General features: G+C 39.5%; 1 protein-coding gene across 1 annotated transcript; it reads left to right on the forward strand.

Moving 5' to 3' along the window:
• Positions 1-2,734: 2,734 nt before the first annotated feature.
• xk (X-linked Kx blood group (McLeod syndrome)) lies at positions 2,735-14,748 on the forward strand. The gene is made up of 3 exons (XM_060859582.1): positions 2,735-3,065; positions 6,425-6,687; positions 12,308-14,748. Exons 1-3 carry the CDS (start codon positions 2,821-2,823, stop codon positions 13,120-13,122), a joined length of 1,323 nt encoding a protein of 440 aa, XP_060715565.1. The 5' UTR covers positions 2,735-2,820; the 3' UTR covers positions 13,123-14,748.
• Positions 14,749-14,897: the final 149 nt, after the last annotated feature.

A 14,897-nucleotide genomic window follows, 5' to 3' on the forward strand; every position in this document is an offset into this window, starting at 1 on the left:
AGGAAGAAACCTTGAGAGGAACCAGACTCAAAGGGGAACCTCATCCTCATATGGGTGACACTGGAGGGTGTGATTATAAATATACAGTCAAACAAATGTTGTATTGGTGTAAAAAATCACACAGAGTTCACATCTCCTCTAGAATATCACAGAGTCCAACTGGAGCTAGTAAATCTCTAGATGCCTCAGGATTCTCACAGAGTCGGCCTCGTCTCAGTGGAGGTCTAAAATCTTCATCACACGGAAGACGATTGGAGCTGGTACAATTTCTGGATGCCTCGGGATGGGTAGAAAGAGAAGCAGTGGAGAGGGATTAACATATCTGCTGTTCAGAAAAATGTGCAAGTCTGATGTAATAGTGCACAATATTATGGGATGTAATTATGTGTATACCTGACTAATGAGATGAGTTTTTAATCTACATTTAAACTGTTAATCAGGAAGACTATTCCAAAGTTTGGGAGCTAAATATGAAAACGCTCTACCGCCTTTAGTAGACTTACAGTAGATATTCTGGGAACTACCAGAAGTCCTGAGATTTGTGATCTCAGAGAGCGTGAAGGATTGTAACGTGTTAGAAGACTAGTTAGATACATGGGAGCTAAACCATTAAGAGCCTTGTACGTAAGTAGCAGCAGTTTGTAATCAATTCTGAACTTACAGGTAGCCAATGTAGAGATGATAAAATTGGGGTTATATGATTATACTTTCTTGTCCTAGTGAGACCTCCGGCAGCTGCATTCTGGACTAATTGTAGCCTATTTATTAAAGATGCAGGACAACCACCTAGTAACGCATTACAATAGTCCAGTCTAGAGGTCATGAATGCATGAACTAGCTTCTCAGAATCAGATACAGACAGGATTTTTCTCAGCTTGGCAATATTTCTAAGGTGGAAAAAGGCTGTTTTTGTAGTATACTGTAGGTGTTATGAGTTTCAAAAGACAAGTTGCTGTCTAATATAACACCATCCCTCTAAATGGAATTGTGAGAGTTTCTGTGTACTGGTTTGGACAAATAATACAATGAGACAAATGACAGAACTGTATGTATTATTTTCTTTGTTTTGAGCTAAAGAGCTGATTAATTATTATTATTATTATTATTATTATTATTATTATTATTATTATTATTATTAGTAGTAGTAGTAGTAGTAGTAGTAGTAGTAGTAGTTCTGTGAAGAGATCAGATTCCATCATTCCATTTTATTAACCTTGTTCATCACTCTGGTCCTCATTGTGTTGTCATTTATGTTATTAGTATTTACTTTGTTCAACTGTAAACACTTGTATCTTTCATGACATAATCCCCTTATGTTACATGTAATATACTGTAAGTAATGCAAAAATACTGATACAATGAAATTTCAATTGACACCAAGTGCTTTTTAGAAAAAGAAAATAAACAGGTATAGTAAATTTGCTCTGTTATATGATCTTAATGCTTTATTTACAATTTTTCCTCATTACATAAAGAATGCACCAAACACACAACTGGTTGAAATGCACTAAACTGTAATAAACTGAAAAACACACTCAAACACATATACATCCATGTAACCATGTGTCTTGTACATTCACTCAATTGCTGTTTTGCTAACCACATTTCTATACCTCATCCATCTGCTGTGTATATTCATTCATTCATTCATTCATCTTATCCGAACTACCTCGGGTCACGGGGAGCCTGTGCCTATCTCAGGCGTCATTGGGCATCAAGGCAGGATACACCCTGGACGGAGTGCCAACCCATCGCAGGGCACACACACACTCTCATTCACTCACGCAATCACACACTACGGACAATTTTCCAGAGATGCCAATCAACCTACCATGCATGTCTTTGGACCGGGGGAGGAAACCGGAGTACCCGGAGGAAACCCCCGAGGCACGGGGAGAACATGCAAACTCCACACACACAAGGTGGAGGCGGGAATCGAACCCCGACCCTGGAGGTGTGAGGCAAACGTGCTAACCACTAAGCCACCGTGCCCCTTGCTGTGTATATATAAGTCTATATATGATTGCAGGAGCAATTGTTGACTCTTTTGAGCTTCCTGGCTTTTATAAGATATATTTTCTGTGTAGTTTATCATCTTCAGTCTCAGCTGCCCAAAATCACTAGGACATCACTGGTACTAAATCTATTCCTAAGTGAGTGTGCATGAGCAATATTGTTTAAGGATATGAAGTTTCAGAAGAATGTGCAGCTGAATCAGTGCTTTACGAGTTAATCGTGCACATGGCTGTCACATGAAGCCGTCTGTATTTGACCACATCTCATCTACGTCAAAGAAGTAATCAGAAGCCGAGAGCGCGCAGGTCCGTTCAGGTAAACTGACTATTGTTTCGCCCCCTGCAGGAAGAAAGCAGAAGTGACCGATGACTGCTGTGACTGCCGACTTCCATGTTGCCAGATAATCTTCCTCTGTATTGAATATATTTTTATTATTCACACACACACACACACACACACACACACACACTCCAAATGTAACATTTCTAAAATATTCAGATTAATTACAGTTGATTTATATTAAATGGGGAATAAAATGGGACTCGATCTAATTTGGCAACCATGTATAATCTAATTATAATACAAACACTGGGCATGTGTGCATTAAAAAAACATATGGATGTAATAATGTAGTCTCTAGGCTTTGGAGGCATAGTCTATTGGTAAAATGGAAAACAGAACATGGCAACCCAGACCCCCGTGGTGCTGCGCTGTGTGTGTATGTGAGTGTGTGTCTGGTGTATACATGTGTGAGAGCGGCAGCGCACAGAAGCGGATCAGGATGGCGGAGTGAGGGGTGAGAGAATGAGACTGCCCAGCTCCGTCCTGGTGTCGGTCTCTCTGTTTACGGCCGAAACCACGGCAGCATTGTACCTGAGCACCACGTACCGCTCGGCCGGAGATCAAATCTGGCAAGGCTTCACTCTGCTCTTCACGCTGGTTCCGTGCGTGTTGGTGCAGCTCACCCTTATCTTCATCCACCGAGACCTGAGTAGAGACAGGCCGCTCATCCTTCTGCTGCACCTTCTGCAGCTTGGACCTGTTATCAGGTAACTCTTACATCTTACCTTCTTATCATCATGAAAGAAAAGAAAAGCTTCCATGAGCACGGCGGTGTATGGTGTGTACCCTGTACCTCCAGGGTGCCTCCGGGGTGCTCCAGGGTGGAATAAACAGCTGGAAAACAAATCAGCAAAACAATGTTTTGAATCTTGAGTTTCTAACTCCAATCAGCTGATTTAGGAACATGTTTATTCATCAAATTGTAAAGAAGATATTTGCTGTGTGACATCTGAGCCACGAAAGCTGTAAGAAGTGATTTATTGAGATATTAATCTGACTGTCGGACACATTGCGCATTAAACAGGTTGTAGAGTCATTCATAAAATATTGCTTTATTAAAATAGCATGTAGGCACATTGGAATTATAAGTCAGATTTTGTTTATTTATTTTTTTTCAACCGTGTTTTTTCTTCATGTGACAGAGCTATGATTAAAGACAGTCAGTGTTCCATGACGCAGTCATAACGCATAATTTAACGCACAAAACGCACAAGGTTTACCTTGCCGCATCTTCAGTGTTCAAATCAGTCCAACTTCACAAAAGTGGACCTAACTAACCATTTAAGTGACTATCGAGGTGTAGATCACTGCAAAGAACAGATTATTCTAAGTTAACTGGGGTGGGGGGTTTGCTTGAAAGCAGTTCCAGCTGTCTGTCGGCCTCATACAGAGTGTGTATAATTAATACATTGATATTGCTTTGTGTTCCAGTACAGCTCAACAGCAAGGCCTGTGCTGTCCTAATCAGACAGTGCTGTGTGTGGCTCATCAATAATGAATACTTCTGTTTCAATAGCCTTTCACACAATGGCTTCTAGAGTAACTTCAGATACCTCTATCGAATGGGTGTTTAATGAGCCGTTATGTCTATTTTTTAGTACAGTGGTGTGATCAGAATATTACGATCAGCTAAGATGTTTAGATGCTTTGATACAACAAACATTATCAGGTCTGTACTTTTCATTGGAAGAGCAGCTCTTTGCATTTTAAATGTTATCTAGGAAAATGACCCAGTGGAGCTGGTAAGTGCCCTCCCCCAGGCGCTATTTATCTAGACTCTGCTAATGTAGCACTGAATTGATTGTGAATTGCACAATTTAAATGACGTGACGTGACGTGACATACAGCTAAGTATGGTGACCCATACTTAGAATTCGTTCTCTACATTTAACCCATCCAAAGTGCACACACACAGCAGTGAACACACACACACCGTGAACACACACCCGGAGCAGTGTGTGATATGCTTAAAATAAACAGCATGAGACTTTATTATGGTGAGAGTGCTACAGTATGAAACTGAAGTTTAAGGACAGTGTCAGAGTCAGTGTCAGGCTTTTCTCTTAAACAGGATGTGAGTTTAGTGAGATAACAGATGTCATGAGTTCTGTAATGGCATCTAGATGCATTTTTCTACCGAATGAAATGGAAGAGGCTTCATTTCTTGCACAATGAGAAGGTGTGACTCACTGCAGTAAATCCTGTCTTCTCACATGTTCATCGATCCGCTAGAAGACTGGACCATGAATCTTTTCACTCCCACTGATCTGATGTGGTGAAATATATATATATACAATGGTGCTAACCCTGAGGGACAGAAGTCCAAACAGAAAGCAGTAAACTCACATCCTGTTTAAGAGAAAAGCCTGACACTGACTCTGACACTGTCCTTAAATACACTGAACAAAATTATAAACGCATAACTTTTGTTTTTGCCCCCATTTTTCATGAGATGAACTCAAACTCTAAGACTTTTTCTATGTAAACAAAAGGCATATTTCTCTCAAATATTGTTCACAAATCTGTCTAAATCTGTGTTAGTGAGCACTTCTCCTTTGCCGAGATAATCCATCCACCTCACAAGTGTGGCATATCAAGATGCTGATTAGACAGCATGATTATTGCACATGTGTGCCTTAGGCTGGCTACAATAAAAGGCCACTCTAAAATGTGCAGTTTTATTGTGCAGTATTTTGGGGTCCACAAACCAGTCAGTATCTGTTGTGACCACCATGTGCCTTACACAGTGCAACACATCTCCTTCGCATAGAGTTGATCAGGTTTTTGATTGTGGCCTGTGGAATGTTGGTCCACTCCTCTTCAACGGCTGTGTGAAGTTGCTGGATATTGGAAGGAACTGGAACACGCTGTCGTATATGCCGATTCAGAGCATCCCAAACATGCTCAATGGGTGACATGTCCAGTGATTATGCTGGCCATGCAAGTACTGGGATATTTTCAGCGTCTAGGAATTGTGTACAGATCCTTGCAACATGGGGCCATGCATTATCATGCTACAACATTATGTGATGGTCGTGGATGAATGGCACAACAATGGGCCTCAGGATCTTGTCATGGTATCTCTGTGCATTCAAAATGCCATCAATAAACTGCACCCTTTTTCGTTGTCCATAACATACGCCTGCCCATACCATAACCCCACCACCAACATGGGCCACTCGATCCACAACGTTGACATCAGCAAACCCCTCACCCACATGACGCCATGCACGCTGTCTGCCATCTGCCCTTTACAAAGAAAACCGGGATTCATCCGTGAAGAGAACACATCTCCACGGCATCAAATGTGAGCATTTGCCCACTCAAGTCTGTTACGATGAGGAACTAAGGACGACGAGCATGCAGATGAGCTTTCCTGAGACGGTTTCTGACAGTCTGCGCAGAAATTCTTTGGTTATGCAAACCGATTGTTGCAGCAGCTGTCTGGGTGGCTGGTCTTAGATGATCTTGGCGGTGAAGATGTTGGATGTGGAGGTCCTAGGCTGGTGTGGCTACTCGTGGGCTGCGGTTGTGAGGCTGGTTGGATGTACTGCCAAATTCTCTGAAACGCGATTGTCAGGATCCAGCCCAGACTTTGGCCACGTGCTTTTGTTTATGTTCTGTGTGCACGTGTCTGCCCTTGTCTCTTCCTCCTCGCCTCTGCACACCTGTTCCTTGTGTGTTAATTGTCTTGTGTATTTAACCGTGCCGCGTTGCCTATAGCGCCATGGAATCCTTGTCTTCTTTGTCATGTCGTTTGTCGTCTCTTGTTGCGTCTTGTGTCGCGTCTTTGTCCCTGTTTTGTGTCTTTTATTTAATAAACCCGTTTATTTTATGCTATCCTGTTTTTGGGTCTGTTTTTATCCCCGCCGTGCTGACAGTGATGCCATTTGAGGGTGTGTCTAATGATATACAGTACAGTACCTACTGAAATAACTTTTAATCAAGTCTTTTGTAATAGAATGTACTAAAAAACCTTGAAAAAACCCCAATCTGAATGGTTGAATGAAAATGTAGACTATAGAGGGTAATCCCTGCGAACCCTAATCTTCTAACTCTTTTCCAGGTGTTTGGATGCCTTTTGTATCTATGGAAGCTCGGGGAAGGTGGAGGAACCGTATGTCACCATTACTAGGAAGAAACAAATGCCTCGATGTGGCCAGGCAGAGGAGGTGGAACATGAACTCGGGCAGGCAGAGGGCAAGTTGGTGGCTCATCGAGCGGCCTTCGCTCGAACCTCCGTCATTCAGGCTTTCTTGGGCTCTGCCCCTCAGCTCACACTGCAGCTCTATATCTGTGTGCTGCAGAAGGATGTTTCCATTGGGAGAGGTGAGGGAAAGGTTACACAAAGCCAAACACATGGAAAATTCTGGATCTGAATGTCACTTATAATCCAGATCACGTTCCTCAGTGTTATTACTATAGAAGTACATTTAACGTCAACCCCAGCATTCCAATAACTTGTTATGTTCCAGTGTTATTATAAGCGTATTCTTGAACTTGGATGAGTGGATGTGCTGATTTAAGAACAGCTTCCTGTCTATTCAGGTTATCCGGGCCTTACTTGCTGTGTGTGTACAGTTGAACTGATTCAGGAAAGACACACCTTCCTTGCTATTATTTGTGAATACACATCTCAAACTTTAAACAAACCTTACTTTCCTGTCTAGTAGACATTGCACACAGTGTTCAAGCCAGCCTGACAATTCATATAAAATTTCAAGTGAAACTCTGAAAGATTCAAATATGCAATTTACATGAATGAACAGTGATTAGTGATTAGTTCATGGGATTAAATAAGACACAGACATAAAGTCAACAAGATGTCTGTTTTAGATGAGATTAGATTAGATTAGATTAGATTCAACTTGAAATGCAATGAAACTCCAATGAAATGCAGTTAGCATCTAACCAGAAGTGCATAGATAGCTTATTTACAAGTGGCAGTGTAATAAATAAGGGTACGAGGTTATATAGAAGGTGTAGTAATATGTACATAGAACTGAATAAGGGTATATATAGAGTGTTTTTTATATAAGTATGATATATGATATTCTGTATATATATATATATATACAGAATAAATATGGATGGACATACAGAAGTGTAATGATAGTTTTTGGGTGGTGCAAGGATGCATGATTTTAAAGTGGTGCAAAATAGTGCAAAACACAGAAGAAAAGTGACAGTGCAGTGGTGATTGTTAACACCATATCAGCTGTTCAGTGCAGAAACAGCCACGGGAAAGAAGCTATTTTTCAGTCTGTTTGTTCTGGCTTTGAGACAACGGTAGCGTCTGCCCGATGTGAGAAGTGTAAACAGTCCGTGGTTGGGGTGAGAGGGATCTTTGATGATGCCTCTCACCCTTTGCAAACAGCGTTTTTTGAAAATGTCCTCCAAGGTGGGTAGTTTAATACCGATGATTCGTTGGGCAGTTTTTACCACCCTCTGAAGGGCTTTACGGTCTGAAGCTGTGCAGTTGCTGTACCACACTGAGATGCAGCTTGTGAGGATACTCTCAATGGTACAGCGGTAAAAGTTCTCCAGTATCCTGTAGCACAGACAAGACTTTTTAAGTCTCCTCAGAAAATATAGGCGCTGTTGTGCCTTTTTGATCAGGATAGAGGATATGCTTGAAGTTAAGCATATGGTGTTCACAGTCTATTTGTCCTTAAAAAACATACTGTTTTTGTGATTCAGCTTTACTGTAATAAATAAAAACATTATCACATTATCAACTATTCAAAGAACAAATAAATAAAAATTCTTTTTTTTCCACTGTAAAATTAGATACTTTGATTGCTTAAAAAGCTAGAGAAATAAGGTTATGGTAGATTATTTTTTTTAGTTATATTATATTTTGCTAGTGTGTTTTGTTTGTTTTTTATTAGAGAAAAATGTACGGTTCATTGTATGGACCATAGTCAAATTCATAATGTTTTACAACAGTTTCAGTGATATGACCGTAATAAAAGTATTAGAAGACTACCTTGAAATATTAATGCCTATACTGATTGCCCAAAACCCTAAAAAAAACATTCAACAACAAACAAAACAGAGTTTGTTTGTGCTCAAAGAGCATATGCAGCACATGTTTACTAAGTACCCGTCATGTCAGAGTTAACACCCCACCACCTCTCTGCTGCATTCAAGCTAACTGCTTCCTTAAGCCTTATCTAAAGGATGCACACTTCGTTTCAAAGGATATGAGTATGTAGATAAAGGTCGAAGACACCAGTACTGTTACATTTTATATATATATATATATATATATATATATATATATATATATATATATATATATATATATATATATATATATATACTGTATGTGGTCGTGCATCACATTAGGACACTAAAATGCTAAAATGACAGAGCATAAGCAACAGGTTGAAAGAATCAAATAAAATAAACAATAAAATATAATTTTTTACAAAACTAAAGAGAAAATCAAATGATGCAAATCAAAAATAAATTAACAAAAAGGAAAAAAGCTAAACTACTGTATTGTTTCAGCTTCAGTTGCTGAGTATAAATGTTGTCACACAGATATTTAAGCTCACTTTGTATGTTGTAACTGCACCTTAGGTTCTTAAAGATTCGATGCTAATCGTGGCTAAAGAACAAGCCAGAGCCAAGACACTATTAATTCCATAGTGCACTAAAAACATTAGCTTGGGAATGAACAGTAACTTGCTGGCAGCAGAAATGTCAGGAGCTTACCATTGTTATTATTTATAACCCATATACTGTAATGTTAGTTTACAATAATAACACTGTACTAGAAAAAAAAACCAAATTATTTAACATGTTGTACCAGAATATTTCTGTAAAATAAAATAAATAAATAAATAATATTCAGCTATACTGTGTCAGTTCTACTCTTACTGCCAGATATACGGTTTAGATTTGATTAAAAATTTGAGTATAATTTAAATTCCTGTTAAGTCCTGAATATCACAAAGAAAGCTACACTATGCATGACCTATTTCACATACTAAGCTAGATAATAAATGTTAGCCTATGCTAGTCTAGCATTAACATATGTTGCCTAGCTTTACCTTCAGTTTAAACTAAAATAATGGAAACCATATTCACAAAAACAATATTGTATATTTTAATGTAAAATAACAGTAAAGCTTTATGAACAGTAAGGTCCTTTGTGACAGAATAATCTGACAGAACTGTCAATTCAAAAATTCTAAATAAGACCCAATGAGAAAACTAGTTCTCAAAGTTTACTTTTTACCACGTATATTCTGTTTGGACAAAACCCTTCAAGAATCATTTGACAGAGAGGAATATTTTCTCATCCTTTACCCTAGACTCATATACATCCTTTAACAGCATGTGGCATATATTTGCTAATGTTAGCACCTCATATTTCATTCTAATTTCATAACTGTTCCTGCACAGTTTGCTTTATTTTCCGCTGTGCTGTGATTTCCTTGATTTCAACATGCCCTAAAATAGGGAATCTTCTTTGGAAGACCATGGTACAGATGGTGGATCACAGCATGTGGTATATCACTTGGCAAATAATGCAGTAGGTGAGGATTAGTGGAGTGGAGACTAATTCACTGAAAGAGGCCATATGTTTAAAGGTATTTTTGTGGATTTGATAGAACAATATAAGGACACACCAGGTACTGAGGCAAGAGGCAAGAACTGGCTCAAGGGCTGCGACTAGATAAGAAACTGGAAAGGAACAAGAGAAGGGTGGCATAAACCAAATGGAAACCAAATCTCAGAGGCAGAACCAAAGGCAGAGATTAGATCAGTAACTGAGTAATAAGGATTAAAAACATGGACAGGGATTTAGACAGAATTTAGAAGAAGACTTTAATTATCACATATTTTACAGCACAGTGTAATACTTTTTTCCACATTTTCCATTTTAGGAAGTTTCAGCCATTATAAAGTGCCCCTGAAGCAGAGTGTTAAGGGCCTTTGCTCAAGGGCATATCAGTAGCAACCCGGCAGTAATGGGGATTGGACCCCTTTCTAATCAATAACCCAGAACCATTTGAGCCAATGCTGCCAATATTCAGCTATAGGGTCTGTGGCTGACTGACTCGGAAAGTTCCTGGCTTCCAGGATGAAAGGTTGTGACTCTAGTTGAAGGTAATATGATACCCACTGTAGCAGAGTTTTGGCCTTTAGTGAATTTGAGGGTATTCCCAGGATCGCACACTAAAATCGTGCTCTAGAATTTGGTTAGTAGCAGAGAATAGTGTTGCTGGGACAGCAGTCACAGGGACACTTGAGGGCCTTCAGGAAGAATACAAGATGACTAAGAGAATGGGAAAATAGAAAAAGTCTCATTAGAGTATTTTTAACAATCCAGAGTTGTGGACCATTTCCACCACAAATTGAGACATCAACCAGTGTCTGTGTTGAGTCCCTACTAAATTAAAGAGTAAGTTTTAGACCTTTCAGAGACTCTAGCTGTGAACTGAGGGAATGGTTATGACTGGCCCTGTGAGCTCAGGGACATATGGAAAAGCAGGCTGAGGAGTCTGAGTACTACTCCCACTACTGTTATGTAACTTTAGGCATTTACAGCATTTAGCAGACGCCCTTATCCAGAGCGACTTACATTTTATCTCATTTTTCTTTTTTTACAACTGAGCAACTGTGGCAGCTTGGTGGAAGTGAATTGAACTCACAACCTTTCAATTGGTAGCCCAACACCTTAACCACTAGGCTACCACATCCCGGCACCGATACCACATCCCGATAAACCAATACCATGATACCACCAAAGGTGGTGGCGTAAGGAGATGGCAATGTAACCATATACACAAAATACAAGAGAAATATTGTAGAGAAATATAGGAAAGGAATCTCATCCTAACTGTCAGTAAAAGGGCCAAGTTATCAGGAATTAATGGAGCGGAAGAAGACTTATATTAAGAAGCAGCTGTAGCAATAGGAGAGTCCTGACATATTGATTACTAGCCCAGACTTATGGGTGGAAAATACCTGAAGCTGCATTCAACTAATCATTTGAGCATTGCATTGTGTTTACACTTATTCTCGCTGGATTGCATTACAAGAGAGTCACAAGCAGGAGGATGTCATTTCAGAGCTGTTATTTAACGTGTTCCAAAAATTGAACTTAAATCTTGGTCTATTTCATGTATCGATTTACAGGAAGAGCCGGCAGTCATCGACAAATCTATATTTGTAGCCACTTTTCCTGAACTGTGTTTTTTTTTTTTTGCTTGTTCCACAGCCATTTTTAAATGATTACAGTTTTAAAAATAATGAAAAATCAATCAAAATTTAAGCTCATACGTTTGTTATCAGTTTAGAGTTACATTGCATACAGTGGAATGGATATACACTCACCGTGCACAATTCTACAATCGTGATCAGCCAATCATGTGACAGCAGTGTAGCGCATAAAATCATGCAGATACAGATCAAGAGCGTCAGTTAATGTTGACATCAAGCATAAAAAAGAACAATTGTTATCTGTATGTGCATGAATGTTTTGTTTATTTTGCTGTCACACGATTGGTTGGTTAGAAAGCTGCATGAATGTGCAGGTGAACAGGTGTTCCTGATAAAGTGAACAGTGAGTTGTTTACAGGCAAACAAATCCATAAACACTCCAAAAGGCAGAAAACAAGAAACACAGCCGATACATTAGAAAGCTAAAAAACAACAAACAGTTTAGTAAATAGTCAGAACTAACAATACTGAATGGTAGCATGAACATGCTTTATAAAGGAAATGCTCTATGACTCGGATTGTGTCAATATTCGGTAAGAGGGCTCCCTCTGGTGGTTGGGGAGAATCGTTTCAGAGCGTTAGAAAGCATTAACAAAGAATCATGTGGAAGGATTAGCAGAATAATTTCTTTCTGTTCCAGTTCCTTTTTGTTCCACTGTCTCTTTCTCTCATTCTCTCTCATGATAATTCCTCTTTTTCTCTTCCTCAGGCACCCTGATGGTCATCTCTCTGCTCTCCATTGTGTACGGTGCACTGCGCTGCAACATCTTAGCCATCAAGATCCGTTACGATGACTATGCGGTGTCAGTGCATCCCATGGCGTATGTGTGCGTGTTGCTGTGGCGTAGCTTTGAGATTGCGACACGCGTTGCTGTGCTTGTGCTTTTTGGCTCCGTGCTGAAGGCCTGGCTGCTGCCTGTAGTCATGCTCAGCTTCTTCGCCTTCTTCCTCCAGCCTTGGGCATCATTCTGGCGCAGTGGCTCACCCTTTCCCGAGAGCATTGAGAAGACGCTGACACGCGTGGGTACGGCCACTGCGCTCGCCATGCTCACTTTTCTGTATGCAGGGATCAACGTTTTCTGCTGGTCGGCCGTGCAGCTCAAGCTCGACGACCCTGACCTGATCGACAAAAATTACGGCTGGAGGCGAGCAACTGCTTACTATTCTATACGGTTCGTTGAGAACATAGCGCTCACATCACTCTGGTTCTCCAACCGCACTGAAATTTATCGACAAGTAGATGCACCAGTGCTTGAGCTGCTTCTATTTCTTAGCTATGCCTTTGCTGTCTTCTTCATGCTCCTCTTCTACCAGTGCTGCCACCCCTGCAGGCACCTGTTCTCCTCCAGCCCGGTGCAGGGACTGTGGAAATGCTGTGGCTCACCACAGGTGCCGGCTGTGTCGTGTTCGCGGCCCGCATGCACTCAGGGAAAAGTGTCATTAGAAAGCCCTGATCAAGCCAAAGACGTGGAACATGAACCAATTTCCAGCACCAACGGAGAGATTAGCCAGTGTCTGTGCTGAGTCCCTGGTGAAGTAAAGAGCCACAGTACAGATGGAGAAATGGAGTAGGTGGCAATTCACACGGACGCTCTTAGTGAGCAAACACTTTAGCTGAGAATGAATTATTTTAAGGCTTTAATATATGAAGCTGAATTTTCCTGAGCTGATTTTTTTAAGTGCCCTTTATGGACCAGAAGCTTAATTAGTCAATGACGTTAATGTATGTTCGGTGGATTATGTAAAAAGTCTTCCTTAGCCTTCCTTAGCTTTCCTTTTCATTGGATTTTAAGACAAACCAGTCAGCATGATTGTGGCCTGGGTTGTTTAAGCGCGTTTGCTGAATGCATGTGCTATATAACAACATGAGAATGCTGCTTTTGTCATGTAAGCTGCAGTCTTCTTGTCTTTCAGCTTCTCTCTATACCTCCCTGATTTCTATAATGATGTACACGTCTACTGTTTCTTGGAAAAATTTTTTTTTTTTTTACATTTATAAATCCTGTAAATACAGTATAGAAACACTTATTGTGAAAGTTTCCGTATCAATGACACGAAATCAACGGCTACATTTTATTTTTTTCTTTCATTATCAACTGACTTGAATCACAACTGAGAGCAGATACAATCTAAACAGTTATTGGTCTCCTGATCAGCAGCTTAGACCATTTATCCTTCACTTCACCACTTCTGCATTATTAATGCATCATCTCATTGCCACAAGTCTATATTGGGAAATCTTTGCATCACTTCCAGTGTTTGAACTGCATCTCACAAAACTTCAGAATTGCTTTTATTTAACTGCATAATTAATATAATCTAATAATTACAAACCTTTTTCATTTAAGTTTAGTATAAGCAGTAAAACTTAATGAAGACATAAAACATTTTTGTCAGCTATATGTAATATATTTTTCAACCAATCATGTATTCCATTTTTTTTTCCAGTGCACATATACATGATTTCCATATATTCTGTTTTTATTTAACATTGACCTTTTCTATTTCTTGGATTCTGACATTCATGTTAAACATGTAAATGCTTACAGCAACATAAGCTCCAATCATATCAGAAAATCACCAGAATTGGTGTCTTCGATTGTTGTATTTCTCCCTTGTGTTGTGTTTTATTTAAAAGCTACTTATTCCATGCTGATGTTGATTGATCATGAGCAGCATCCTTTTACTAGCATTAACCTCGAACAATGTTTTACACACTGATTCATAAGGATGTTAAATGACATGCTATGTTTAAATAACGTAGGTTATAATTAAGGTTAGAGTAAGATTTTTTTAGGAAGTTTTTTTTAAAAGCCCTGCTTGTTGTATTAAGAATGATTTGCTCTGTAATTTAAATATTTAATTTTTCACACTTATATTTTGCACTTATATTGATTCACGCATTGCTTTCTAAATGAGACCACGTTTTGCACACTATACATTTTTATCAGAGGAAGAGAAAAGGCTTTGACGATTGTATTGAAGTCTTCGGCGCCCTCTGGTGTTTGGGTAAATGAAAATAATCTTGTAGGTTGTCTTCTTAATGTCTTCTTAATAGGTGACCGACGAATGTCTGCTTGTTACAGCTTTCTTCTGTATGTGGAGTCGGAGAAAATAAAAAGAATTAAAAAAAAACGAAAGATCATAGAACTTTGTGTCTTTGTCTCCATAGTAACAAAAAGTGTAGGTGTCTCTCTTCTCTGTAAGATCTTTTGTACTATTTTTTTTGTAACACACACACACACACACACACACACACACACACACACACACACACACACACACACACACACTTTACA

Source organism: Tachysurus vachellii, chromosome 23 (assembly GCF_030014155.1).
Source record: "Tachysurus vachellii isolate PV-2020 chromosome 23, HZAU_Pvac_v1, whole genome shotgun sequence".
In the NCBI taxonomy this organism is placed as follows: domain Eukaryota; kingdom Metazoa; phylum Chordata; class Actinopteri; order Siluriformes; family Bagridae; genus Tachysurus; species Tachysurus vachellii.